Consider the following 24910-nt stretch of genomic DNA (forward strand, 5'->3'; position numbering starts at 1 on the left):
CAAGCTATGGTCAATTCTGTGTTGCCTGATGGGACTATCGTACAAGGTTGATCCTGAGATCAGTGGGCTTTGTTGTGCACGGATAAACATATTCCCATCACTATGCATCAAGCGACGGAGCGCGCTCCATGCCGGACGAGTCCCGACCTCCTAGGGCGCCAGTGGCACGTAGGATTCTCAACCTTCTCAACCTCATGCACACGCGAACTATTGATCAAAACCAAATCTCCAACTGTGAGAACGGTGATATGGCAATATGTGCAGATAGCGGCTCATGCCGCTTGTTGTACCCTCGTCGAGTCGTGGCTGAGAGCCAGGAACAGAAGCACACAGTAGGTACCAAGTGGACACCGTCCGTCGCCAGAGTCACCAGTTATGCATCATATCGGACTCCGCCTAGGCCTTTATATTTAGCTCTGTTGGCATGGTACATTAGCACTATCATTGGATTTAGACTGGAGTATCTTACTGATCATCTCGTTGCAATCATAAATCTTGATATCTTAGGGACATACTTGTTTGCACGAACATTTAGCCATGTCGAGGCAAAGCGCCAGCTTGGGTATTGCCTTTTGTAATTGAGGCAAGGTTTTCACAAGAACAGATAGTTCAAATCTCAGGCAAGAGAGTATTTCCAGCAAAAAAATGCGAAACTAGGCCACTTGCTCTTGCCACATCTTCTACCGCAACACAGCCCTTTGCCTCTGTCTAGCTCTAAGCTTCGCCTGCCTCTGTTTTCTCCCTCTCCTTGCCTTGGCAAGATGGAACCTCGCAGCCCACGTCTTCACTGTCCGGTATCCAACGCCGCCTCCGATCATCACCATGAACACGATAGTTGTAGGAACAGCAATGATCCAGAAATAGACATCTGAATGGTGGATGCCAGGGAAGTCCTCGAAGTTCATGCCAAAGTAGCCGCACAGGAACGTCAAAGGTGCAAAGAAGACGGTCACGAGGGCGATGATGGACATGGTCGTGTTGGTGCGGGCACCTGTGAGATGTCAGTATGGTTTGCGGTAGAAAGAGGCAAAGGAAGCTTACCAATGGTGTTGAACATCAGAGATGACAAGTTGTTAGCTGATGCATCCATCTGCTCGAGTGATTGAATTATGGTGATGCAGTGATCCAACACGTCACCGAGGTAGACATGAGCAAGCGGACTCATAACTACAGTCGTCGGAGATTGCGTGAACAAACGCTTTGGTTGTGGCCGTCGATGGTCACTGACTTTCCGTGAAGACGGCTCCGAAGGTAGTGGTGCTCCGGGGTAAGGATCTGACTTATGGTCTCGGAGCGAGTTGACTAGATTGACGATAGGCTTCACCAAGTTTTGAAGCATGTCAATTTCCTCGCTAAAGATATGCAGGGCTTTGGAGGTGCTCATCGATGGGTTGGTCAGGACATCGATCTGCAGGTCTTTCCGCGCTTTGTTATAGGCTTCTTTGACCGGGATGGCCAAGTCGACGATGGCATCGATAATGGCTTGCATTACCAGAGATGAGTCGGCACTACGGCGTAGCATTGTGGCTGGACTCTTCAGACGCTCTAGGATGGGCTCCTCGACATCAGCGCCAGAGTGTTCGAAGAATGAGATCACGGTGTTATTTGACATTAAAAACATCGAGACCTGCTCGACGCTGACGACCAGGTTCTCTTCAAACAGTGCAGAATGCTTTTCCATGAACAAAGTGTGCTCAGGGTTCTGCATGCTCTCGTAACGATGCAGTGTTCTAATGTTTTTTAGTGGTGCGCCATCTGCTGTCGAACTGTGTGCTCGGATCATATCTCCCATCTTGTCCAGTCCATCAGGGTCGCGGTATTGTGGTAGGCTAGACTGTTGCTTCCGCTTCGACTTCTTGAAAGGCTTCTTCCAAAAAGGCACGCGTTCGCGTTCTGGGTGGTGCTCATGCGCTTCGTCAACCTCATCATAGTGTATCGGCTGCTCATCATCAGAACAATCACAATCGTCAGTATCAGCATGCGAATGCATGCGAACGAGCTTCTGCAGCGTCAACACCACAAACGCATGATCAGAGTACCAGTCACACTTCGTGCGGGTGCGAGTATTAATCAAATCCTCGATAGCAAGTCTATGCAGTCCATAGTGTTGACCGAGTATCTTGATGACATCCCAACTCAAGCCGTTGACCGAGATCCAGCGGCAAGGCAAGTGGGGTGGTCGCTTTTCGGACAAAACTTCTTCCAGCGAGTCGTTGTCGGTTTGTACAGATTCCATATGCTCAGCACTAAAATCCGCAACCAAGATGTCGCATCTCGCTCGCAGAGCCTCGAGATGAGGGCTTACTCGCTCAGCATCAGTATCAATTCCAGGTTCGGCGCCGGGCTGCCAGTTAGGCCGACTGGGTTCATGGTAAGTTTTGACTGTGTTTGATCTGGAAAGTCGTCGTTGGCGAGATGCGTTGTCGTTGGAAAAATACGACGCTCCCGAAGCGACACTCCCGAATCTCTGACGACCAGCCGGAACTTCTGGGCTACGAGGACTGGCGATAGAGCTACGTCCTGCTGGTCCTTGATCCTGGAAAGCCACCCTGTCCGGCGACTGGAAGTCTCTGACCGTGGTGTGATCCATCCTGACTTCAGCAGCAGGACGCGAGTCGTGCAAATTTGTTGTTTTGATCGGTGATGGCAATTACGACTATGGCGACGGCATCTGGAGATACCTAGGATTATGAAATGGTGGGCTTGAGAGGAAATCGCAGCATCAAAATTCCTTCCACTCGTACGGCTATTAGAAGAATTTATATTGCCAAGATATAGACAAGAAATAGGTAGGATGCAGGAAAATAAAGATGCTTGGACGCGGATGCAAGGAACGGGGATGACATTGGCACGAGGGACGTTTAAAATGTGGGGCAATTGATGATGAAATTGGCTGGCTGGCTGACTTCGATACGACGATACCAATTGGTAGCAACGTGCGTAGGAAAGCGATCGCCGACAGTTGCAGATTAGACACAAATCTATCGAAAGTACTCGCTTCTGTTTGAAGTACAGTAATTCGTGATGTTTCCTGAACAGTACTGAATGGCGACTCACACAAACCAGTTCCGATGCCGAGATTGATGGCCTCATAACTTGGTCACAACACTAAGGCGCAATGTAATGAGGCAGCGAAACAGCTTTGCACCACCAACTGTCAAACAAGGACCTGTACATAGGACGTAGTGGTGTATTATAGGTATATGTGCTATATTCACACCGCAGGCACCGTCAGATGGAGCAGTCGGTGCACGAGGAAATGAGACGGAGCCCCTGGTCATAGAGTGTTTTGAGACCCTCCCATATGCAGAATAGAAACGCCTGTAGCACAACGAATGGCATCAAAAGAAACGAGAAATCAAAAATGTCAGAGAGCTATGTTTAGCAGGCGCAGCCATCGCGCTCGTTGTCGAGGTTGATGGGGATTGTCTCGGGGTAGTCTGCATTGAAATCACCGCTTTCTTCTTGAGCGAGAGCATTGCGAGCGATCACTGGTATATGTCAGCATCGATCGGACAGCAATACAGACTGAAGAATGGTCACCTTCGAAAGCCTGCTCGACGTTGATGGCCTCCTTGGCACTGGTCTCGAAGTATGGGATACCACCCTTGGACTGGCAGAATGCCATGGCGCGTTTCGATGAGACCTTTGTATCACGGTCAGTCCAGTGTCATATCGTACTCGTGTCCTCTTCGACATACCATGCGCTTGCTCTCTTCTACATCCACCTTGTTGCCGAGCACGACCTGCCGGCTATTAGTCTAGGTCTCGATCGAGTATTTTTCCTAGGGACGGCTTACGAAGGGGAAACTCTCGGGGTCCATAGGGCTGGCTTGGATCAAGAACTCATCTCTCCAGCTGTCGAGGGTGTCGAAACTCTTGGAGTTGTTGACGTCGTAGACGAGCACGCAGCAGTCGGCACCACGGTAGAAAGCAACACCGAGCGATTGGAATCTCTCCTGGCCAGCGGTATCCCAGAGCTAGCGACTGCGTCAGATGGACAAGGGTACACAGGCTTCGTGAAGGAACAGTTTACGCACCTGCATGGTGACTAGTCGGTCGTCGACCAGGACTTCTTTTGTGAGAAAGTCTGCGCCAATGGTGGCTTTGTAGCTAGCGCTGAACTTCTTGTTGACCTGACAGTAACACATCCATCAGTCTCGTTGTTCCTTGCTCTTGTTCCTTCTGCTCGGGATGATCGATGGAGGGGTATCGTACATATTGGTTCATCAAACTGGTCTTGCCGACACCGCTGTCGCCGAGAATAATAACCTGTTGGCTGTCAGATCATCACGCGACACAGAGTCCTCGGCGTCACTAAAGCATACCTTCAGGAGCTTCTTGCGCGAAGACATGTTGTGGGATGGGTCGCCTGGCGCGAGATGAGTGTGCTGGAGTTCGTCGCGCTTCGAGTTGGGTGCTGCGATGGGGACTATCTGCGAACGGGGTTCCGAGCAAACAAGCGCGTGACAAGGCGGTGAGCGAGTCGACAAGGTCTTGTTGTTTATCAGGATGAGTGCGTGGTCACGGCGGTCGAGGTCGACAAGCCCCAATGACGAGATGCCGCACGGGACCAAGCCTTTGCTATCTCGCTTTGTCTCTGCTGCCACCCTGCCCAGTCATTTCACGCCCTCTCACATTTGACTCTCAACACCGATCCTATATATATCATCGTAAATCTTACATTCTGCAACAAGAAGTAATGCACTCCCACAGTTGTCATGACTGATTTGTCACACGGAGATGATGTAAAAGGTGAGTAGCATTGATGTGTGTGTATGCGTGCTGTGCATGTAGACTGGTAAAGCAAAATGAGAGACGACCAGCTCAAGATCATGTAAAAGAAACGCTCGCTTGCCCAAGAGATCTTGTGGATGTGTCGTTGAAAACAAAACTCCCCAGGCCCAACATGTACTCCAAGATGCCCACAATGACTTATGCAACCAAGAAAACAGAAAAAACATACGAGATTGGTCAGATGACCATGGGTGATGAGCTCAACGCTTCCTCTTCTTGTTCTTGTCAGGAAGGGCAGGTGCGAGGAACTCACCAGTACCGCCAGCAGCGGTGATGGGTACAGTATCGTAAGTGTCGTAACCGAGGTCGGACTTCTTGACCGGTACACCCATGTGACGGCCATAGCGTCCTTTGCGACCGTTGCCCTCGTCTTCGCTGACACAGCCCTCAATGCCAATACCGGCATCCTTGCAGCGTCCACAAGGTCGCTGACGATCGCAACCCTTCTTACTCTTGCGGCATCTCTGGCAGCGAGGTTTGGTTGACAGATCTTCCTCGTCGATGCCGAGCTGATGCTGGAAGTTGATGGTGGAAGCAGTCGACGTCTTACGAGAGTGCGATGGAAGAGAGGCTGGCGACATTGGGATTTTGGTCGAGGAAGAGGTCGAGTTTGACTTTGGCTTGGACTTGACGGGGCCAGGGACACGGCTCTTGGTGGACTTGGTAGAGCTAATGACAGAAGCATCATGGGGCTTGCCATTGGGCATACCTCTGGCCTTGGACATGGCGCGAGCAACGTGAACCCCATTCTCGTCGTAGGCGGGAACGTCGCTATCGACCTCGGAGTATTCTTCCTCACTGGACTGAATGCTATCAGTGCTTGGTAGAGGAGCTTCGGCAACACGTTGCTTCTTTCTGCGCGGCCCGTCGCCGTGCGAAATGAGCTGCTGAGGCTTAGAGGCTTCATCATCAACAAGATCGCTATCGTCGCCAGCCGAAGAAGCAGCGTCTGCCTTTCCACTCAGACCATCATCCATGGTAGAAGTGGAAGTACGACCGTGAGAGAAATTGGAAGCGTCACCGAGGCGCATGAGCTGCAGAGCGACATCTTCATCCGAGATGACGCTTGCATTGGTGGGCTCAGGAGTTGGCAAGATGGCGCCACCTCCAACCGACGAGCGGGGCTGGAAGGTTGGAACAGGACGACTGCGGAAAGTCGTGTTGTTGTACGGTGTCTGGATGTTGTTGTAGTAGTATCCAGTATAGCTCTGAGGTGACGGAAGAGGCTGTTGATAGGTGACGTTGCGCTGATTAGACCACGAGAAGGGAGAGGCAACGATGTCAGCGTTAGCAGCAGGGCGTCGCTGAGGGGAGATGGAAGAGATGGAGTTCGCCGCTGGGACCTGAGGAGGTACGAAGAGAGGAAGTTCCTGGGACAAGGTTAGACCAAACATGGGACCACAGCGGAGCCCTCGCGCATACCGAGCTGTCAAACTTAGCCCGCTTCCTTCTGCCACCCTCGACAATGTTCTCGACGCTGATCTCGGCGCTGGCGTGGGGTTCGATCTTGGAGCGACGGCTGTGCGCGCCATCACTGTCATAATCAGTGTCGCCAGCATACATGTCATCATACATGGTCTCCTTGTCCTTGGGTCGGAAGCCGCTGCGAGATTGCGGCTTGGACGCGCTACGATGACTGCGATTCGACTGAGGAGAGAGACTGCGGCCAGGGGCAGCGCGCGAAGCCGGACGAGAGTTGCGCGATGGTGGGCGCATGTCGATTGCAGCAGCCAGCTTGGGCTTGCGAGGCGATGTCGTCGCCGAACGAATCTGGCTAGTAGCGGCTGCTACAGCTGGATCAGGAGCAGTCATACGTACGTAGACAACCATGTTGTGCTCGAAGTTCTCAAAGGTTGCGATCAGGATGCGCCCTTCCTTGTCCTGGAAGCTGACACCCGGACCTTCGTACAGGCCGTAGAAGTTGCGCACTGTTGTGATGATCGAGTCGGTGGTATCATGGGGAGAGATCATGACACGCATGGGTAGGCGAGCGCGGTGCTCGCGGTTGTGGCCCTCGGGGAGGAGGAGTTCAAAAGTGACATGCTTTTGCTGTTTTGCGCGCGAGGGGCGAGGAGGGTCAGCATACGTCCTCGGAGCAGCATCAGCTGCACCATCGTACATATGGTCGTGGTATTGAGATGTTTGCGACGGCAAGGAATGTCGAGTCAAGTGCTGACGGCTCGATGGTCTGCCCTCGCTGGCGGCAGTAGCCCGAGGTCCATCTCTTGCCAAGAGGTCATGGACATCCATGATCGAGGCTTCTAATGGCTTTTATGGGTCGTGTTGTTGTAGACAAGGCACTTGGCGGCACTGGGAGAGAGGTATGGGAGGATATCTAAAGTTCGCGGTGGTGACGTTGCCGTCGGCGCAACGGGAGTGGGAGGGTCGTCGAGGAGCTGGAACAGCAATACGGTCAGCGCTTCATGTCTCGGTTGGCCTCTGTTGTGGATAGAATGGAAGGCATGGTGCATCACGGGGTTGGATAACGGCGATGCGAAGACATTGATGGCGGTTGGGACTAGGCGAGCGCTGGGGAGCCGCCTCAGAGAGTCAAGAGGGTCAACGAACCGATTTCTGCCCTTTCAGCACGCAACCGCTGTCGCTGCTGTTCGGCCTGAAGTCAAGAGACACAGGCGATCCCTTGCGAATGTCTTGTAGACAAGATAGCCGTTGGTTGTGGCTAGGCTCGGGCGCTCACCCGATGAGTGGTGGGCGGTGGTGAAGAGCCGGGATTGCTGCGAGCAATGGCCGGTGACTCGAAAGACAAGAAGAGCGCAACAAGATGCGGACTGGGATAGATAGGATGAGATGATAGAAGACAAGCGGCTCTGGGACAGAAGAAGAAGGTTGCAGAGGTGGGGGAAGTCGTCTTGCAGCGCAGAACGAAAGCTACTGGCTTGTCCCTCAGCCCAGGCGGAGAATCCGGCCCACTAACCACATCACGCTCCAATTCAGCATGCGAAACACCTCTTGTTTCCCTTTTACAATCGACATCGTTGCGATCGCATTGAGCTCAGCATCCCACCTCAACTTGAATTGTGTCCATATACTTCCGTTTGGCTGCCCTGGCCTTCTATCCATCCCCTCAGCCACATCCTGACTGTTCCCAACATCACGACACCGCTATCAGCACTGCCCTAAGAGAGGCATATCTACCCACTCTGGTCTGCTCCCGCACAGCGTATCTCAACTAACTGCTTTGCATGCACAACCCTGCCTGTCTATAGGTCCCTTCAGAGCATACTCTGTGGGCGGCTTGTGGAAGCCAATGAGAGGCGTTGCGCTTGCCCACGTCTAGTTCCGCTGGTGCCATATAAGAGCGGTGTCTGACTCTCGGACACTCAAACCGCCCTGTTCCGTCATGTCTGTCTGCCATCTTTGTCAAACCGCGTGCTTGTGTCCGAGTCCGTCTCCCAACCTGTGCTACGCAAGCGCATACCAGTATCCCCCCAAATCGTATATGCGCAATGCACTCGTACACCGATACAACGACCTCAAGGCCGTTTCCATGTACACGCGCATAGTACTCGCATATAGCGCTGCAGATCCGCTCGCGCTGCCTGCTCTGCTTCCCAAGTCTTCGATAACGCACCACCCATGACGAGCGTCGTTTCTTTGCACTGCTTTTCCCCTCAGGCGCTGACTGGTGCAATCATTCCACTCAATCGTGAACGCCCGACTTGTGAATGCGACAGGTCCGCCAAGCCATATGGAATGCTCACCGAAGCAACAATATGTGGCCCGAGTTACAATGCGATGGAGCTAGTACCTCACCTTCAGAAAGGGCCTGTGTTAGATTGCCTACGAAGACTTCCAGGCAGACCGTCTACAATCGATGAGATTGAAAACCTGCCTAACGCGACTGCATAAAACAATGATCAGTGGGTGACGAGAATGACATTGCGCTTGGTGTCTTGTGCGTGGTTTGTGGCCTCAGCGGTGCGCGCAAGTCAATCATCACCACGGCTCAACCATGCCGATAATTGCCGCTGGAATGACGAGGCTGATTTACGCCGCGGTCGAGGCGTTGTCTACAAGAACGCATCCTTGTCATAGCTGACTTGAGGTCGATCGTCGTCTTGAAGAAAGAGTGTTGAAGTCGTCTCGAGCAGAGGTTAGAGTCTGAATGAAATCGTGGAGTCCAGCGATGAGATTGGGCCTGCTAGCAGTATCGGTTTCAGATGCGCCGGCGCAAAGCGTGCCGAGGTCGCAACTGTCAGAGAGATTGTCTCTAACATGAGTCGCAATTTGCGCGACGGTTCTGCCAACATTCGGATGACCAGTAGATATCGACAGGAGAGCTCTCCTTTCCCCTGTCCGACAGCGAGTGATGCTACAAATCACATAGCAGAAGGTTAACCTTACACTGTCGCAATTTTGAGAAGGGGCCTTGAACCTGGCACTCTTTCCAACCATGGTCTGTTTCTATTGGAGCTCGAGCATGACAGCGGACCCCGGAGACTGTCTGTCAGACACGGGAGACCTACCTCTGATCGTCTCCATCATCCTTGCCCTCGTCGGAATCGATGGAGGTGCAGTGGTTCGACCGGGACCTATCTTCGAGATCACGTGCGATGGTGTTGCCTCGCGTTCGGAAAGTCGCAAAAGGAGGAACGCGTGATTTTGACAGTATGGTTGGTGGTTAGGGGCGAATATATAGCAGAGATATTCAAGCATATGACAAGATTTTGTGAAACACAGTTGAATCGGAGATTCGATCGTTTGTGGATATATCGGGATGGGAAATGGCATCTTGTACCTTTGGAGGACGACGTGGAGGAGGCCTTGTTTACATTGGACAGGGTTAGAGTTGGCGCTAGCGGCTTGGCGAACCTGTTATGCAGCTCTTCTGTTTGTTGATGGAACCGTTTTAGATGTTTTGACATTCGGGCCCTCCAGCAATCTTAGGTTAGGATCTTCCTCGCCATCGAATACCTTCTTACTTCGCCATGAGCCTGCGCTGAATTGTCGTCTTCTTTGTTCTCCAGCTGTCTCCTCGTCCACACGCGTGCCAGCCCCGACGGCTATCTCGCAGACTTTCAAGATTCGCCGGCGACGCGCTTTCTTACTTGTCCTTACACCGCACATTGCTCCCGACTTGTCTCAGCTTGCCCAAGATGGATGCAAAGGTAAGACTAATACTCGATTTTCTAGGCATTCTCTCGCCTTCCATGTATCTTTTGCTCAAGATGTAACCTTGCACTGCTTTGTTTGTTTGGCTGCAACGAATATGCTGCCTTCACCCTTGCATATCTCCAACACGTCCACTACACACGTGTATCCACATGCTGTTTTCCCCATGCAAAAACACGCTCCTAGAACCTGCATTCACAAGCATTTCTTCACCCATGCTGACCATAAATAGCCCCAAAGACCCCAGCGCGCTTTGCGTGTCCACGACGAAAATGCTCTTCCCTCCCACCCGGTCACAGCCAAGGGCACTCACCAGCGCAACAAGTCATCAACCACCCTACCTACCCTGATGCAGAACGGTGCTGTGCGCGCTGGTGCCAAGCGTGCTGTCTTCGCCGACGTGAGCAACACGACCAGGACTGCTCCCGTGACAGACGATGGTGTGAAGACACATGACAATGGCAAGGCAGCAGCCATTTACCTCGAGCCTCTTGTGGTGTCAAAGCCTGTTCAGGAGCCTCTCGCAGTCAAGAACATCACTACCACTACTGCACCTACCGCTGCCCTTCCGACCATTCGCAAAGTCCAAGCAAAGAAGAGTGTTGCTGTCCTCGGAGGCTCAGCAGCACCTACCGTCGACGATATTACAGCTGGCGAGACGAGACCCTCATCTGCAGCAACCACCGACGAAGTCGAGACTCATACTAAGGAAGATACTGCTGTCGGATCTGTCCAACCACCGCGAGTCTTGACCCACCCGGAGGCAGTCATCCTGGATACCAACGCATTGGAGCAATTTGCGCCTGAAGTGGAGGAGAAGGTCGTTGTCCTGAGCCAGTCTTTGATTACTGTCAATGACGACGACTACGACGAGGAGTACGAGGAGGAGTTATACGAAGCAAACCAGACAATGACGCGAAGTGGTGTCACAGACAACACAACTGGTGGAGCCACGGTTGTGTTGTGCCCAAAGCATACTGAGCAGACACTCAGAGAGATTGAGGAAGCCAGACAGGTCGTCGAGAGCACTCGTACTCCCGAGGATATTGAGGATGACCAATGGGACACATCAATGGTAGCCGAGTATGGTGATGAGATTTTTGAGTACATGCGCACTCTCGAAGTATGTTGAATTTCCTCGTTACTGTCAGAATCCGAGTTGCTAACAACCGTTAGGTACGCATGCGCCCGAATCCACACTATATGGATTTTCAGAACGAGTGTCAATGGTCGATGCGATCCGTTCTCATGGACTGGATGATCCAGGTTCACACTCGCTTCACCCTCTTGCCCGAGACTCTGTTCCTTGCCGTCAACTATATCGACCGTTTCCTCTCTTACAAGGTCATCTCACTAGGAAAGCTGCAGCTCGTCGGCGCCACCGCCATCTTTCTTGCCGCAAAGTATGAGGAAGTCAACTGCCCGTCCGTCCAGGAAGTTGTTTACATGGTCGATGGAGGGTACACCCAGGATGAGATCCTCAAGGCTGAGCGATACATGCTCAGTATGCTCTCGTTTGAGCTCGGCTGGCCTGGCCCCATGAGTTTCCTGCGCCGCATCAGCAAGGCCGATGACTACGACCTTGAGACAAGAACCCTGGCAAAGTACTTCCTGGAAATCACCATCATGGACGAACGTTTTGTTGGCTGCACTCCGAGTTTCCTGGCTGCAGGCGCCCACTGTCTTGCTCGCCTCATGTTGCGCAAAGGCCAGTGGACCCAGGCTCACGTCTACTACTCCAACTACACCTACGCACAGATCCGTCAGCTCTTGGCTGTCATGGTCGAATGTTGCGAGGCACCTGATGTTCATCACAATGCCGTCTTCCACAAGTACCAGGATCGCCGTTTCAAGCGCGCATCTCTCTTCGTCCAGACCGAGATGAAGAAGGGCTTCAAGCTTCCTGTCTACTAACGTACCACCTCTCTCGGTTACAAGGGCTGGTGATGAATGCACACCAAGATCTTTATGATCGAGCAATTCTTATCTTTTGGCGTTCTCGATTCGAAACGATACCCCCCAAGGCCATATTGCCCTCCGCAACTCTGTTGTTGGCTGGCCTGTTTTTTCTTTGCTCTGAAGCTCCACAAATTCGATTGATTTGGTATAGCGACGAGCATGCTGACCTTTGCTAGCTTCAGCCATCTCGGCTGGGTTTGTTTTGGAAGGCAATTTTTACCATGATGCCACGACGAAATGAGCACTTAATATTCCCATGTAGAATACGCAAGCTTTATCGGCAGCGTTTCTACCTTTTTTCTTTTCCTCTTCTCTTCTTTCCTTTCTGTCTTTTCTTGCTTCTTTGGCCGTTTTCGCTTCGTTGTTCATGCATACCGGGGAGATGTTTGGGATGGCAACCATTGCTCGGAGTCCAGGAAAGCGCATTCGATGGAAGGGCTAGTAGAAGCGGGGCTGCACCAACGTGGTGTTCATAATGGTAGAGACATGGAGTACGGCACCTGAAGTAGGTGCTTCAAGACAATACTCGGATCAAATGAAATCTGTCTGCCATCATATTGATTTCTCACAATGATATCGTGAATAGAAGTGTATAGAAGAAGTTTGCTGCGAATCTCGTAGGCTTCATGGCTGACAGTCACAAACCAGCCCCGCACCTGGCTGGCCCTGGCAGCAAAAGTTTCCTCACCGACTCTACCCTGCGGCCCCTGCAAACCGAACGGACAAGATCAGCGTCTTGCATCAAATATTCTCCGAACGGCATCTATTTTGGCGTAACCGAAAGATCAATGCTCATCATCAATCGTCGGACTTTTTGGTGGGAAGACATGTCTCACGTCCACTGTGCCTGAGAGCGCGTCTCCGTCCGCTCCGCTTCGGGCTTCAAAACGCTGTGCTCGGTCTCCCAAACATTTCGGCTCCCCACCTCGACTTTCAACACTTCGGCTCTCGTGGTATCGGGAGTCTGGATAGAACAACTGTTTCGAGTGATTGTCGTAGTAGAGTACAGCGAAGGTAAGTGATACTTAATGCCTGGTAGGTCCTCGGTTTGCAGGTCTCTGTATTTTTCACATCACATCTATCTTCAACACTCGCTACAACACTGTTGCATCAAATCTTCGACTCTATATCACCTCTCAAACACAACATAATGTCTTCTCAAGGAGTCGTCACCGTTCCCACCGCCTCCCTCCACGGAAAGGTCGCTCTCATCACCGGTGCTGGCCGTGGTATCGGTCGTGGCTGTGCCATTGAGCTCGGAAGACGCGGTGCCAGCGTTGTCGTCAACTACCAGAGCAGCAAATCCTCCGCCGATGAGGTCGTAAGAGAGATTGAGGCCACCGGCAGCGGTGCCAAGGCCATCGCTATCCAGGCCGATGTCAGCAAGGTTGCCGAGATTGAGCGTCTGTTCCAGGAGACCAAGAAGCACTTTGGCAAGATTGACATTGTCATGTCCAACAGTGGTACCGAGTCATGGGACAAGACCGAGGAGATCACCGAGGAGAAGTACGACCACGTCTTCAACTTGAACGCTCGCGCCCAGTTCTTCGTTGGTCAGGCTGCATGGAAGCACCTTGAGGACAACGGTCGTTTGATCCTCATGTCCTCCATCGCTGCTGGTCTCCTTGGTGTCCGCGACCACGCCCTTTACAACGCCTCCAAGATGGCTGTTATCGGTATGATCAAGGCCTTCGCTACCGACTTTGGTAAGCGCGGTATCACTGTCAACGGTGTTGCCCCCGGTGGTATCAAGTCCGACATGTTCACCTCCAATGCCTGGTAAGTCAAACTCGTGCAATGTCAATCATAGTCTTGAAGAGTCTCACTGACATGTTCTCAATAGGCACTACATCCCCGGCGGTACCCCCGACTGGCCCGCCGACAAGATCGAGAACCTCATGGCCGAGCACTGCCCTCTGGGTCGTTGCGCCGTCCCCGAGGATGTCGCCCGCGTCGTAGCTTTCCTCGCCAGCGGTGACGGCAGCTGGGTCAACGGCCAGGTCCTCACCATCTCTGGTGGTTCTTCCCAATAAGCGCACCAGGTGTGATGCCTTTTGGGAGCGCTATGACATGGTTTTTTATGAGGCGTTTAATTCCCCCCTTTTCTTTTTTTTTTTCTTTCTTCACTCGAAGTCATTAGCATGGATGGTACAGGCATCTGGGAACGAAGATAGACGACAAAAAGTCATGGTAGATAATGCAGAGATATCTTTGAGCTGAACAACATCTACCCATCTCTTGGTCCCTTTGCTTGACTCATATGTGATTTGTGGAAGCGCATGGTGATCTCTTGGACGGAATGATCACCAAAGAGAGAGCCCATCTTCACATATTACCCTGGTCAAAGTCTAGTGCGAAAACATTTTGTGCATTTCTATGGTATGTAAAAATAGTACTTGGTGTTAGGGAGATGGGAGACTGTTACGATTGTCATGACAAAGCACAGCATAAGCTTGAGATGACCAAGTCAAAGCTGCTACTGGTAGCACCCTGCCCTCCCACTCCAACAGCAATAGCGATAACGACGATGATATATTCTTGGATTAATACTATCTTAAGAAGCTATCAAGATATCCTTCCGCTCGTGGGCTTAGCTTGCAGTGCGTAAAAGGTCATATGCATGATTTAGGTGATTTTATCCATGACTTTCCGAACACACTATAGGCACGCAATGTCTGTCACTCAGTATTCGACAAGAAAGACTCACATGGGCATGACTTGTCATGCCCTGCCGGCGACCTTGGCGTGCCGTGTATCAGAAGATATTAGCACCACGCTCTAACCAACTGAGTGTAACCGACCTACCTACGCCCTCTGCTGGGTAATTGACCATCGCCATTGCTGGTGGCCCGCCCAGGCTGGAGGTGAAGTATACAAAGTCTGAGAGTACACTCCATCAAACAGGTCGGTTAGCTCAGTTGGTTAGAGCGTGGTGCTAATATCTTCTGATACACGGCACGCCAAGGTCGCGGGTTCGACCCCCGTACTGACCATCAAATCATCTTTTTGTGTGATGTGGGATGTCCTTCATCATCTAGGACTATCGCTTTTGGTTGTGGTGGTTGAAAATTCTTTTGGGGCTCCGAAATTTGGCGTGATGCTGGAATTTGTGCGTGGCTTGGCATCCATATTCGTTCTCCATGACTGGCAAAGTGTTGTGATGCACTTAGCTCTAGAGATATATGCACAGTGGTTTTGGAAAAGAAAAAAGTCAACTTCCTTAAATTCTGATACCGTTGTGCATCATTATGGTGAGAATCCCACTCTATCTCCGTGGCAGGAGTATTGAACCTACAGGTTTTAGCATATGGAGAGGATAATATACTTCCCTAGAACAGAATGGTGAACAGCTTAAACCAGGGTATGTGCATATCTCAAAACCCAATACCACCATGTGTAAGTTGTGTTTTGCAAATCTCAAGTGGCAGCTAGATAGACATAATCACCGCCGTGGACGAGAATACTCATATCACACACAGATCAAAGGACAAGGCACACGAAATGAAAGAGGCGAAAAAAGAACAGCCCTTGTTGAAGGCGGGCTGTGTAGGTATACAATTCGTTACAGTTCGTATCTATTATAATCATGTTGAAAACAAAACTCCATCGCTAGCAAAATCCATTACGAGTCATCTACTCGTCAATGTGTTTTCTTGAGCGACCTCTCCAGTGCAGCCAGGCGACAGGGACAACACTGACACCAATCATCAAAGCAGTACCGACACCTGCACTAGCCTTAAGACCAATGCCCTCAAACATTTGAGGGAACCAGAAGGGACCGATGAAACCCCAGATCTGGCGGACAAAGGTGATGAAGACACCGATACTGGCAGCTTCTTCTTGATGGCAATCGACAGCGTAGGTAATGAGAACGGTGGTGACGATCTGATTTCCGACGGCGGCGATGGCGGCACCGATGAGAGGTGTGACGTTCCACTTCTTAGTGTCATCAGTCTGGATGAGGAAGACAATGTAGCCGACGATGCCGAGGAGGAATCCAGAATAACTGAGCCATAGCCGGTATTCGGGAAGAGGACGGTGGCCAGCAGGCATCTTGCGAGCCTTGCGCTTCATCCAGAAATCAGAAAGAACACCTCCGAGCTGTTCGCCAATGACAGCACCAATGATGATACTGGCGAATTGGTATCCGATCTGCTGAGCGTTGAAGTCGTACTTCTCCTGGAAGAGCTGAGGAATCTCGACGGTGACAAGGATGGAAGTGAGCAGGAAGACCATGGCGTACGAGGCAGCAGGGATGATGACGGTAGCGTGACGACCCATGGTCAAGGGTTGAATAAAGTCCCAGGCTCTCATGGGAGTAGGGTCGATACGTCTGAAGCTCCAGTACTCCTGCTTGAGGTCAGAGCCACGATGCTCGACGCCCTGGCGCAAGTAACGTGTCTCGGGGCAGAAGAAGATGGCAAGGATGAGCTGAACAGCATTGATGATGGCGAGGATGTAGTAGATCCAACGGTAACCAACGTTGTTGGCGACGAAACCCATGGTGAAGCCTCCCAAAGGAACACCAACGGTCACCATCAGAGTCCAAATGCCCATATAGGTACCTCTTTCTCTCTTGAAGAAGGTTTCACTGACGACACCACTTCCAATGGCTCCAGCAGGACTGATGAAGAAAGCGACCAAAGCTCTGCATGCGGCCATGCTGGCATAGCTATGACTGTATGCGCATCCAATGTTGCACGCAAGACTGCCGATGAGAGATATTAACCAGATCGGGCGACGTCCATAACGGATTGAGAGGGGTCTCCAGAACAATGGCGCTCCACCCAGGATCGCAATCTGGAGAGACGTGAGATAAGAGGCTCTCTGAATACTGCAGCCCAAGTCTTCGTGGATGTTGAAGTAAGCTGGAATGATTGCTGCAGCCGTGAATGTGCTCATCATCGCATGAAAAGCAACCAGCAACAGGTTGATCGTTTTCTATGATATGTCAGACATGGTACGGACTTTTGTACAGGATGAGTCATCTAACCTTCCAGGTCTTCCAATTCAACGGATCTGCATCACCGAAGCCAGGCATAGGGTCCAGTTCCAATGTGCCATGACGCTTCAAGAGGTAGTCGCGATGCTCAGGAGAGAGGTTGGCGGCATCACCAGCGATATGAGTCGACCACGGTGCTAGACCACCAGTCTCAAGCTTCTCAAGTTGTCCTGAAGTGACATGTTCATCTGTCTCTGAGGGCTCGCGAAGATCGGCCTTGAAGTCGGGATTGTGTTGCATCTTGACCGTTGCGCAACCTGAGATGAAAGAGGTGGGTGTGAGAGGACAATGTAGGTGTTGGGACAGACCTTTTTATCCCTGGCGAGCAACTCGAAACGGTTGGCCTCAATATGAAAAATTTGTGGGGAGAAGAAATCGATTCTCTCCGCCTTCTCCACAAGCGTGCTCGCGGATGGTCAGAAAAGTGGTCCCAGCGAGATAGATGTACCCACTTAGTACATCAGCTTGATTGGTTCGGTGGATCCTCCTGACTTTGCATGGACGGATCTTCCGGGGTACTGCTGTATTGATATTTTGACAGGGAAGAAGTTATTTGACAGTCAGATCCTGGAAAGATGTTGTGTTTGATGTCTCTGGATGTCTCTGGATGTCTCTGGATATCAGTTTACCAAAAGTCCATATTGGCTGGGAGATGTGGCGTTCCAAGCAAAGTCTGTCGCAACCAAGCCTTCCAAGCAATAATTCCCATGCGGCTTAAGTTTTGTCCGCGTAGGGGGCGTTGATTTCAGGTCTGAGCGAAGGATAACATCCATGTGGCGGCTCGCGCTTCATGCCGGTTCCAGCACCAATTTTAGGGCAGACTTGCCGCCTGACGCTTGGTTGGATAAATGCGAAGCCCGAGATTGGTCGTTTACTGCGACGAGATTACCTACCTGGGCGCTGGTATTGAACCCCACGGCGGTCGCCCCCACACCCCGCTGGTTTGTATGTTATCAAATGGAAATTGACCCCATGGGCTGCGATGAATCAGATCATGTCGTGAGTAGCTGTCAAAATACCGTGTATTTCTGCAAGGAAAAGAACCGTGTCCGACAAGAGTTGTTGTTCTCCCAGCTCGTTTCGGATCCAGTCTAGCCTGAGAGTAGTCTGTGATACTGAAGCTTACATGTCGCTCCACGTTGTGATAGAGAGCGACCATTCCTGGTAAGCACTTGAGTCAGAGTCAACGAAAGTTCATGGACTTGAAGCTCTTGACAAGTTACTTGGTCAATTTTAGAGCTTAATCCTGTTTGACCAACTCAACCTCGATGCTATATTCGCACCTCGTACCTCAGATAGCTCAGATCAGCAGGCTCCCTATACAGACCCAACGATACATTGTTGTAGCAAAGACAAACAGTCGTCCGCGATGGTCGAGTTGCGGTGGGCTCCAGAACCGACGGCTCCCTGTCTCCGGTACGTGTCTCCTTTGAAACTCACACCTGAGAACAACTCCCTACGGATTGTTCGGATGTCCGTGTCTGTCTGGATCCATTGGAAGAGATGCCGTTTTACCAGCAGCTGCCGTCATTTCTGTCTTCCAGTACCGATATCGAAGACCTCAAGCCGAGAATCCGTGAAGGGAGGAAAAAGCAGGTGTTGCGAATGCACGGCAGATGCGAGAGTGTCGAATTGCCGATTTCTTCTGCCGAAACGACGCTTCGCAAGTCACAATCTCAGTGCTTCACGTGCGCTGATGATGTAAAGCTGCACAATTACCCGTATATGTATTGCTTCTTGGATACTGCGAATAATGTTCTTGATCAGTGAATGGCAGCGGCATGCAATAAACGAGGAAGCGACGATCTGCTCGATGACAGAAAGAAGAAGTCTAGAAGGTACAGGACAAGTTGTCAAGTCCAGCAGAAGCGGAAGGCTTCCGTGAGAGCTTGCTGTCAAACGATGGTGGGGAAGTTAGAATCTGGGGTCTCAACCCCGATCTCCAGCACGGTAGTTGTAACTATGCACTCTTGCGCCCTGTCAGACCCTCTAAACACCGAGGGGGAGGAGCGTCAAACCCGAGCAACCGAGTGCTTTTGCAACTGCCGCTTCGAGGCCAAGAAGGAAAGCTGGAAGCCGTTCGTGTGTCCATGTATCCTCCTGCGACACCACGGCAGTTGCAAAATGGCCCAATGCCGAAACTGCGTATCTTGACCGAGTACTACTGTAAACAGCAGTAGAACATATAAGCCGCCTGCTGCAACTCGCAGGTCACAGAGGTATCTCTAATACATTACTCTTCCATACCCTACCTCTTCTCATTCTCTTCAACTGAGGGTTCATACTATCCTTCACCATTTCCACAATCCGAGCATCTTGAAGTTTAACACATCATGATCATCGGCGAGCTATTACCGCTTCTGGTGGCATATTGGCCAATTGTGCTCGCAGCGTCAGCAGCCGCATACCTCCTAAACAACAAATTCTACAAAGGCCTGAACAAATACCCAGGCGCTCCTCTAGCAGCCTACACAAACTGGTGGCGCTACTTCGAAGTGCGGGCCCAGAAGTCAGAAGTCACGCATGTAGCTCTTCACAAGCAGCATGGAGATATCGTCAGACTTGGCCCTAACGTTCTGTCGTTCGCCGACCCCAAGGCCATCAAGACCATCTATGGTCTGAACAAGGGCATGACCAAGTCGGACTTTTACCCTGTCCAGCAAGCTGTCTCCAAGGGCAAGCGTCTGCAATCTCTGTTCTCGACCACTTTTGAGGACTACCACGCCAAGTACAGAAGATGTGTCAACGGTGCATTCGCCATGTCCTCGCTGGTCGAGTACGAGCCCCTGGTTGACAGCACAACCGACGTCTACATTGAGCGTACCAAGGAGCTCTACTGTGGAGAGAAGCCTAAGAGATGCGACTTCACCCGCTGGTTGCAGTTCTACGCTTTCGATGTCATTGGCGAATTGACCTGGAGCAAACGTCTTGGATACATCGAGAGAGATGAGGATGTCGATGGCATCATCGAGTTCTTGAACAAGTTCCTCTCATACGCTGCACCCGTGAGTATCCCTGTTCTTGCGTCAGTGATTACGCACCACTGACAACACTTTCCAGATTGGCCAAATGCCCTTCCTTGATCTTTTGCTCGAAAAGAACCCTCTCAAGCTCCAACTCGAGAAGTGGGGTATCAACAAGAAAGTCTTCCCCGTAACGAAATTCGCACAGGACCGCTCAGGCGAGCGCAAGGACGAGATGCAAAAAGTCCGCGAGACCGGCATCGTCGAGAAGCGTCCTGGCCGCGGTATCGATCTCCTCACCAAGTTCAACCAAGCTCAACACGATCACCCTGAATTCATGACCGATGCCCAAGTGTTGGCAGCATCGACAAGTATGGTGTTTGCCGGAAGCGAAACCACCGCCATCAGTTTGAGCAGTGTCTTCTACCACCTGGTCAAGTACCCTCAAGTCTACGCAAAGCTGATGCAAGAGCTCGACGACGCGGCCGAGACTGGTGCCATCCAACAACGCGCAAACAATAAGGTCTCTTGGGCAGAGAGTCAAAAGCTGCCTTACCTCGACGCTGTCATCCAAGAATCATTCCGCATGCACCCTGCCGCTGGCTTGATCCTCGAACGCATCACCCCCAAGCAAGGCATTGAGATTTGTGGCGAGCACATCCCCGGCGGTGTCATTGTCGGCTGCAACTCCTGGGTGCTTCACCGCCGTCCCGAAGTCTTCGGTGCCGATGTCGAAACCTTCAGACCCGAACGCTGGATCGAGGCCGACCCATTAAAGCTCAAGGAGATGAAGGCCACCATGTTCCAGTTCGGCGCCGGCGCCAGAACGTGCATTGGCAAGAACATTAGTTTGTTGGAGATCTACAAGTTGGTGCCTACCTTCCTCAGGACGTTCGAGATTGAGATGGCATGTGAGGATTGGAAGAAGAGGAATGCGTGGTTTGTTCGCCAGAGCGAGTTTTACACAAACTTCAAGCTGAGAAGCGTGCCCAAGGAGGTTCCTGTATAGTTTCTCCGTCTAGATCGGGATGCCCCTGTAACGATAATTCAAGACTTTCTTCAAGATCATTATTTGTCAGTCAGTGTGTAACATCATCATAAATGAATGTCATCATCAAGCTCCGCAGGGCCTCGGCCAGGGGCAGCGTAAACAAAAAGCCTCAGTGACTCACCGTTGGAAACCTTGATGGCAACCCCGCTCCTTTGCCGTGGATATCAACCTATACCAACCCCGCCATTCGTGACTCTTTTTTCAAAAGTCAAGACTCTTTTCCAACCCAAACACGATGCCAGACATCACACTATACTTTCTGCAAGCCTCTCGCTGCATACGCACAGCCTGGCAACTCGAAGAATTGGGTCTAGACTACACCCTCGAATTCACAGACCGCGAGAACGGAAAAGCACCCCAGCACTTCAAAGACGCCTCTGGCGACGCACTAGGAAAATTTCCTCTGATCAAAGATGGAGAATTGATCGTGACGGAAAGCGGCGCTATAGCTGAGTATGTTTGAATTGCCCGAGGGGACTCACCTGTTTTTTTTTTCTAGCGCTTTACTGACGAGAAGGGCAGATATCTCTGTGAAAAATACGATACCTCGCATAAACTGCTCCCTGAAGACACAGCAACACGCATCCAATGTCTGCGTTGGCTGCACGCCGCCGAAGCAACCTACGCCCTCCACGCCCTAGCCATCCTCTACACCCGCTGGTTCGGCGCCGACAACCCCTCCGCGGCCGAAAAAACCGAACAAGGCATGAGCGTAAACGTATGCAACGACATGGATTTCCTAGACGCATCACTGGCGAAAAACAAGACCAAATTCCTGGTGGGCGATACCGTTACAGTGGCTGATTGCATGATGTTGTTTTCGGCGCAGTTTATTCTGGCCAGGCAGTTGGGGACCAAAGGAAGAAAGTGGGAGAATGTGGAGAGGTGGATTGCCGAGTGTGAAGGGACGGAGAGCTACAAGCGTGCGCTCGAGAAGACGGGACATGAGTTGTAGTAGAAACGTGTATTCAACCACAGAGAAACATCCATGAGAACAAATCAAAAAAATGAGTGTTTCACAAACAGGAACAACCTCAAAATGACAAGTCACAATGACATCAACAAGGGTCTCGAGCTGGAAGCTCCCCCCCACTCACCGCCAAGCTTTCCGTGCCCAAATGAGGTGTGGACCACGAGACGAGATTCATCTTGAAACCCCTCACTCTCCTTCTGCCTCTCTCCTTCTTCCATCCCAAACACCTATCCCAAACCCAACCTCCTATACAGATAATCATCAACATGGTCGCCCAAACCGCAGAGTTCAAGAAGGCCGTCGAGGACAGCCGCAAGCTCAAGGCCAAGCCCTCGGACGACGAGCTCCTCCAGGTAACGACAAAAGGCAAAAAGCAACATGAGAGAATCACGACGACTGACTGTAGCGGTACAGCTCTACGGACTCTTCAAGCAAGGAACCCAGGACCCTCCCATCGAGTCCTCTGACAAGCCCGGCATGTTCGATCTCAAGGTATCACACCTAAACTCTCTACACTCAGGAGCTGTTCTGTCCTTTTCAATCGAAACACACGACTGACACGTTTATCTCCCCACATCAGGGCAAGGCCAAGAGAAACGCATGGCAGAAGCTCGTCGACGAGGGTGTCTCGCCCTCGGACGCTCAGAAGAAGTACGTCGCTCTCGTCGAGTCGCTCAAGAAGAAGCACGGTTACACCGGTTAAACAAACGAACCTCTTTTCGTCATCGTCCGAGAATACCCTACCCTACCCTACCCTTCTGTCATGAGTAAAGAGAAGCAATATCATATCATAATCTGCATACGTTGTCTGGTCGTACTCTCGTGTTTTTGTTTCATGACCCACCAAGGCTACGGCTCTTTGCGCCTCTCGACCGAGCTACTGAGCTATCGAGCCATTCTCAACCAATCGAATGCCGTTCACAGGCCGTAGTGATATCACACGCTGGGGTTATAGCTTCCCCACACGACTCCCTTCCAGTCGGGCTCCGCGTGCTGTCTCTCTGCACACCATGGCTCCTCGTCCTCACCATAGGGTGTAAGTGGCAGGTCGTAGGGCATTCTGACTCCAATGATCTTGTCCACTTCTTCCAGAACACCATCTGCATCCGGCTTGTCCTTCTTGAAAGCAGGCATCATGGCGGCTTTTTCTCCATCATCGGCAAGCCATTCAGGACACACGAGGACGCCAATCTCAAAGCTCTTGATGTTGACATCTCCCTGCTTGTTTGCCATTTCTCCCCATGCCTGCTTCGACAGGTTTGCCGATGTCACCAGAGTCCAGTCAATCCTGGTACAGCTGTCATCGGAGAACCTGATGAATGTCTTGATGTGTGGCGCTGCACGACGACGACCTGCTTGGCGTACCCCATCTTGGTCCTCTTTTGAATCGCCCGACCAAGTGCACAGAAGAGGTTTCATGTACTTTAGCTGTGCTTTCTGCATCACCGAATCCAGCTTCATGTGAATCGAGTTTCCGGACTGATAGCCATCCAACGAACGTCGGATCTCATCAGCTGTAGGGAAAATGATCCGGGTCGATGGTTTCTTGGCCTTTGGTTGTTGTCCAGCAGTAGTTGTTCCGAGAACATCAAAGAAACCTTCCAGCCACTTCTCGGATGATGTACCGACTGAGGATATCTGGACATTGATCTGAGCTTTGCTTGCGAGTGTGGTTGCCGGAACCTTTTTGAGAACTCGCTCCAGACCGGGCCAGCCCCAGAGGCTTACTTTGCTGGCAACTGTGGTCGTGCCAACTTGCTGTTTGCCTGGCACACTCGCAACGAGAGCAGCCTTGACGGAAGAGAAGTCATACTTCTTGAGTTGGTTGATCAAAGGTCGAGTGTGGTCTCTATACTTGTCCTTGTAAGCTTCCAGGTAGTTTATCAACTCTTGCTTGAACCGAGCACCAGAGCCTATGGAAGCCTCGGATATCTCGTTGTCTGTAGTGGATAAAGACAGGAGGGGTGACCGCCACACTGCTTGACTGAGGTTCGTCCAGTCCTGAGAGATCATGTTGGCCGTGTGTATGATGACTTGAGCAGTATCATCGTGTCTGATGAATATCATCATTTTTGAGTGATGCGTTCCGTAGGCAGGTATCCACGTATGCAGAGCCTGAACATTAGGATACTTGTTGGCTGTAGCCTCGAGATGAATACGAGAAAGGCTGTTTTTGTCGTGAAAGCCATGGATGATTCTGGTTTCTACCGTATCGCGCACATCTTCATCCAGATGGCTCATGATGAAGTCAATATCATGAAGAAAGTTGAACTGCCATTGCTCTTTGATCATGGGATCGCCAAGAATGTCCGAGAGCGTGACGGTATCGACATTGGATGAGGCTGAGAGGTCGCGAATTCTGGTCAATTGAAATGGCGAGGACTCTGTGATCGTATGTCGTTTTTGTTGTTGAGTTGCCTTGCCTTTGTCGCGTGAGAGTGGTGGAGGGCTGATGGTTTCGAGAGTTGTCTCGTTCAGGTCGACGGGCCAGTCCCAACTGTACTCATCTTTCGGCGGTGACTCAGTACTTGCTGTAGAGCTATCAAGCCGTGCTCTTTTGCTTGGGCGCTCGCTATCTGGAAAGTCGGCCATGATGGTTGGTTGTGTTTGTAGGTGTGTTATTTGAGGTTTGGACTAAAGTTTACAGTTGCTGAAGTAGGTGACCCTGGCGGCTTCGTGGCTGCCTTGCTGCACGATCGCCCGCTCTCTCTTTTTTTTTTCCTATTGGCACCACTCTGTGTATCATTCGACTTCACATGTCAATGAAGTTGACAACATCAGTGGACAGCAAGTCAAATCATAAGAGTGCACGATATCTACACAGATCAAATTTGTATCACAAGAGAGTGTTGATATGGTTCATCTCTTGGATCCCATTCTCCAACCTCATGTCGTGAGTTCTTACAAACAGTTATCAGTCACACGAAGACAAGCAATACATATAAGATTATAGTAAGCAAATCAAGAGCTTTGGTTTCATACAGTAGTAAAGTCGTCGTCAAAAATAGCCACCCATCTACATAGAATAGTAT

General features: G+C 51.2%; 11 protein-coding genes across 11 annotated transcripts; 6 read left to right on the forward strand and 5 right to left on the reverse strand.

Moving 5' to 3' along the window:
• Positions 1 to 830: 830 nt before the first annotated feature.
• M436DRAFT_8810 (uncharacterized protein) lies at positions 831 to 2395 on the reverse strand (the record flags this gene model as incomplete). Its single annotated transcript, XM_013576019.1, has 2 exons — positions 831 to 991; positions 1042 to 2395. Coding segments are annotated over 2 exons (1515 nt in total), but the record flags the coding sequence as incomplete, so codon positions are not given.
• Positions 2396 to 3381: 986 nt separating this feature from the next.
• M436DRAFT_69121 (ras-related protein-like protein) lies at positions 3382 to 4355 on the reverse strand (the record flags this gene model as incomplete). The annotated part of the gene is made up of 7 exons (XM_013576810.1): positions 3382 to 3491; positions 3544 to 3646; positions 3702 to 3746; positions 3801 to 3980; positions 4041 to 4136; positions 4219 to 4272; positions 4329 to 4355. The coding sequence occupies 7 exons, from the start codon at positions 4353 to 4355 to the stop codon at positions 3382 to 3384; spliced, it is 615 nt and encodes a 204-aa protein (XP_013432264.1).
• A 642-nt stretch (positions 4356 to 4997) lies between these two features.
• Positions 4998 to 5378, reverse strand: M436DRAFT_37213 (uncharacterized protein; the record flags this gene model as incomplete). The annotated part of the gene is made up of 1 exon (XM_013576559.1): positions 4998 to 5378. One exon carries the CDS (start codon positions 5376 to 5378, stop codon positions 4998 to 5000), a length of 381 nt encoding a protein of 126 aa, XP_013432013.1.
• Positions 5379 to 10840: 5462 nt separating this feature from the next.
• On the forward strand, positions 10841 to 11844 carry M436DRAFT_36633 (uncharacterized protein; the record flags this gene model as incomplete). Its single annotated transcript, XM_013576435.1, has 2 exons — positions 10841 to 11053; positions 11107 to 11844. 2 exons carry the CDS (start codon positions 10841 to 10843, stop codon positions 11842 to 11844), a joined length of 951 nt encoding a protein of 316 aa, XP_013431889.1.
• Positions 11845 to 13039: 1195 nt separating this feature from the next.
• On the forward strand, positions 13040 to 13922 carry M436DRAFT_36372 (NAD(P)-binding protein; the record flags this gene model as incomplete). The annotated part of the gene is made up of 2 exons (XM_013576378.1): positions 13040 to 13668; positions 13733 to 13922. The coding sequence occupies 2 exons, from the start codon at positions 13040 to 13042 to the stop codon at positions 13920 to 13922; spliced, it is 819 nt and encodes a 272-aa protein (XP_013431832.1).
• A 1600-nt stretch (positions 13923 to 15522) lies between these two features.
• On the reverse strand, positions 15523 to 17131 carry M436DRAFT_34898 (MFS general substrate transporter; the record flags this gene model as incomplete). The annotated part of the gene is made up of 2 exons (XM_013576121.1): positions 15523 to 16830; positions 16883 to 17131. The coding sequence occupies 2 exons, from the start codon at positions 17129 to 17131 to the stop codon at positions 15523 to 15525; spliced, it is 1557 nt and encodes a 518-aa protein (XP_013431575.1).
• A 754-nt stretch (positions 17132 to 17885) lies between these two features.
• On the forward strand, positions 17886 to 18661 carry M436DRAFT_59915 (uncharacterized protein; the record flags this gene model as incomplete). The annotated part of the gene is made up of 4 exons (XM_013576663.1): positions 17886 to 17890; positions 18040 to 18055; positions 18129 to 18307; positions 18436 to 18661. The coding sequence occupies 4 exons, from the start codon at positions 17886 to 17888 to the stop codon at positions 18659 to 18661; spliced, it is 426 nt and encodes a 141-aa protein (XP_013432117.1).
• A 563-nt stretch (positions 18662 to 19224) lies between these two features.
• M436DRAFT_35929 (pisatin demethylase) lies at positions 19225 to 20863 on the forward strand (the record flags this gene model as incomplete). Its single annotated transcript, XM_013576299.1, has 2 exons — positions 19225 to 19896; positions 19991 to 20863. 2 exons carry the CDS (start codon positions 19225 to 19227, stop codon positions 20861 to 20863), a joined length of 1545 nt encoding a protein of 514 aa, XP_013431753.1.
• Positions 20864 to 21140: 277 nt separating this feature from the next.
• Positions 21141 to 21860, forward strand: M436DRAFT_69127 (glutathione S-transferase; the record flags this gene model as incomplete). Its single annotated transcript, XM_013576811.1, has 2 exons — positions 21141 to 21358; positions 21428 to 21860. 2 exons carry the CDS (start codon positions 21141 to 21143, stop codon positions 21858 to 21860), a joined length of 651 nt encoding a protein of 216 aa, XP_013432265.1.
• Positions 21861 to 22144: 284 nt separating this feature from the next.
• On the forward strand, positions 22145 to 22581 carry M436DRAFT_36788 (acyl-CoA-binding protein; the record flags this gene model as incomplete). Its single annotated transcript, XM_013576467.1, has 3 exons — positions 22145 to 22231; positions 22293 to 22370; positions 22459 to 22581. 3 exons carry the CDS (start codon positions 22145 to 22147, stop codon positions 22579 to 22581), a joined length of 288 nt encoding a protein of 95 aa, XP_013431921.1.
• A 233-nt stretch (positions 22582 to 22814) lies between these two features.
• On the reverse strand, positions 22815 to 24470 carry M436DRAFT_35121 (phospholipase D/nuclease; the record flags this gene model as incomplete). Its single annotated transcript, XM_013576162.1, has 1 exon — positions 22815 to 24470. One exon carries the CDS (start codon positions 24468 to 24470, stop codon positions 22815 to 22817), a length of 1656 nt encoding a protein of 551 aa, XP_013431616.1.
• Positions 24471 to 24910: the final 440 nt, after the last annotated feature.

The sequence above is a fragment of the Aureobasidium namibiae genome, assembly GCF_000721765.1.
Source record: "Aureobasidium namibiae CBS 147.97 unplaced genomic scaffold scaffold_1, whole genome shotgun sequence".
In the NCBI taxonomy this organism is placed as follows: Eukaryota; Fungi; Ascomycota; class Dothideomycetes; order Dothideales; family Saccotheciaceae; genus Aureobasidium; species Aureobasidium namibiae.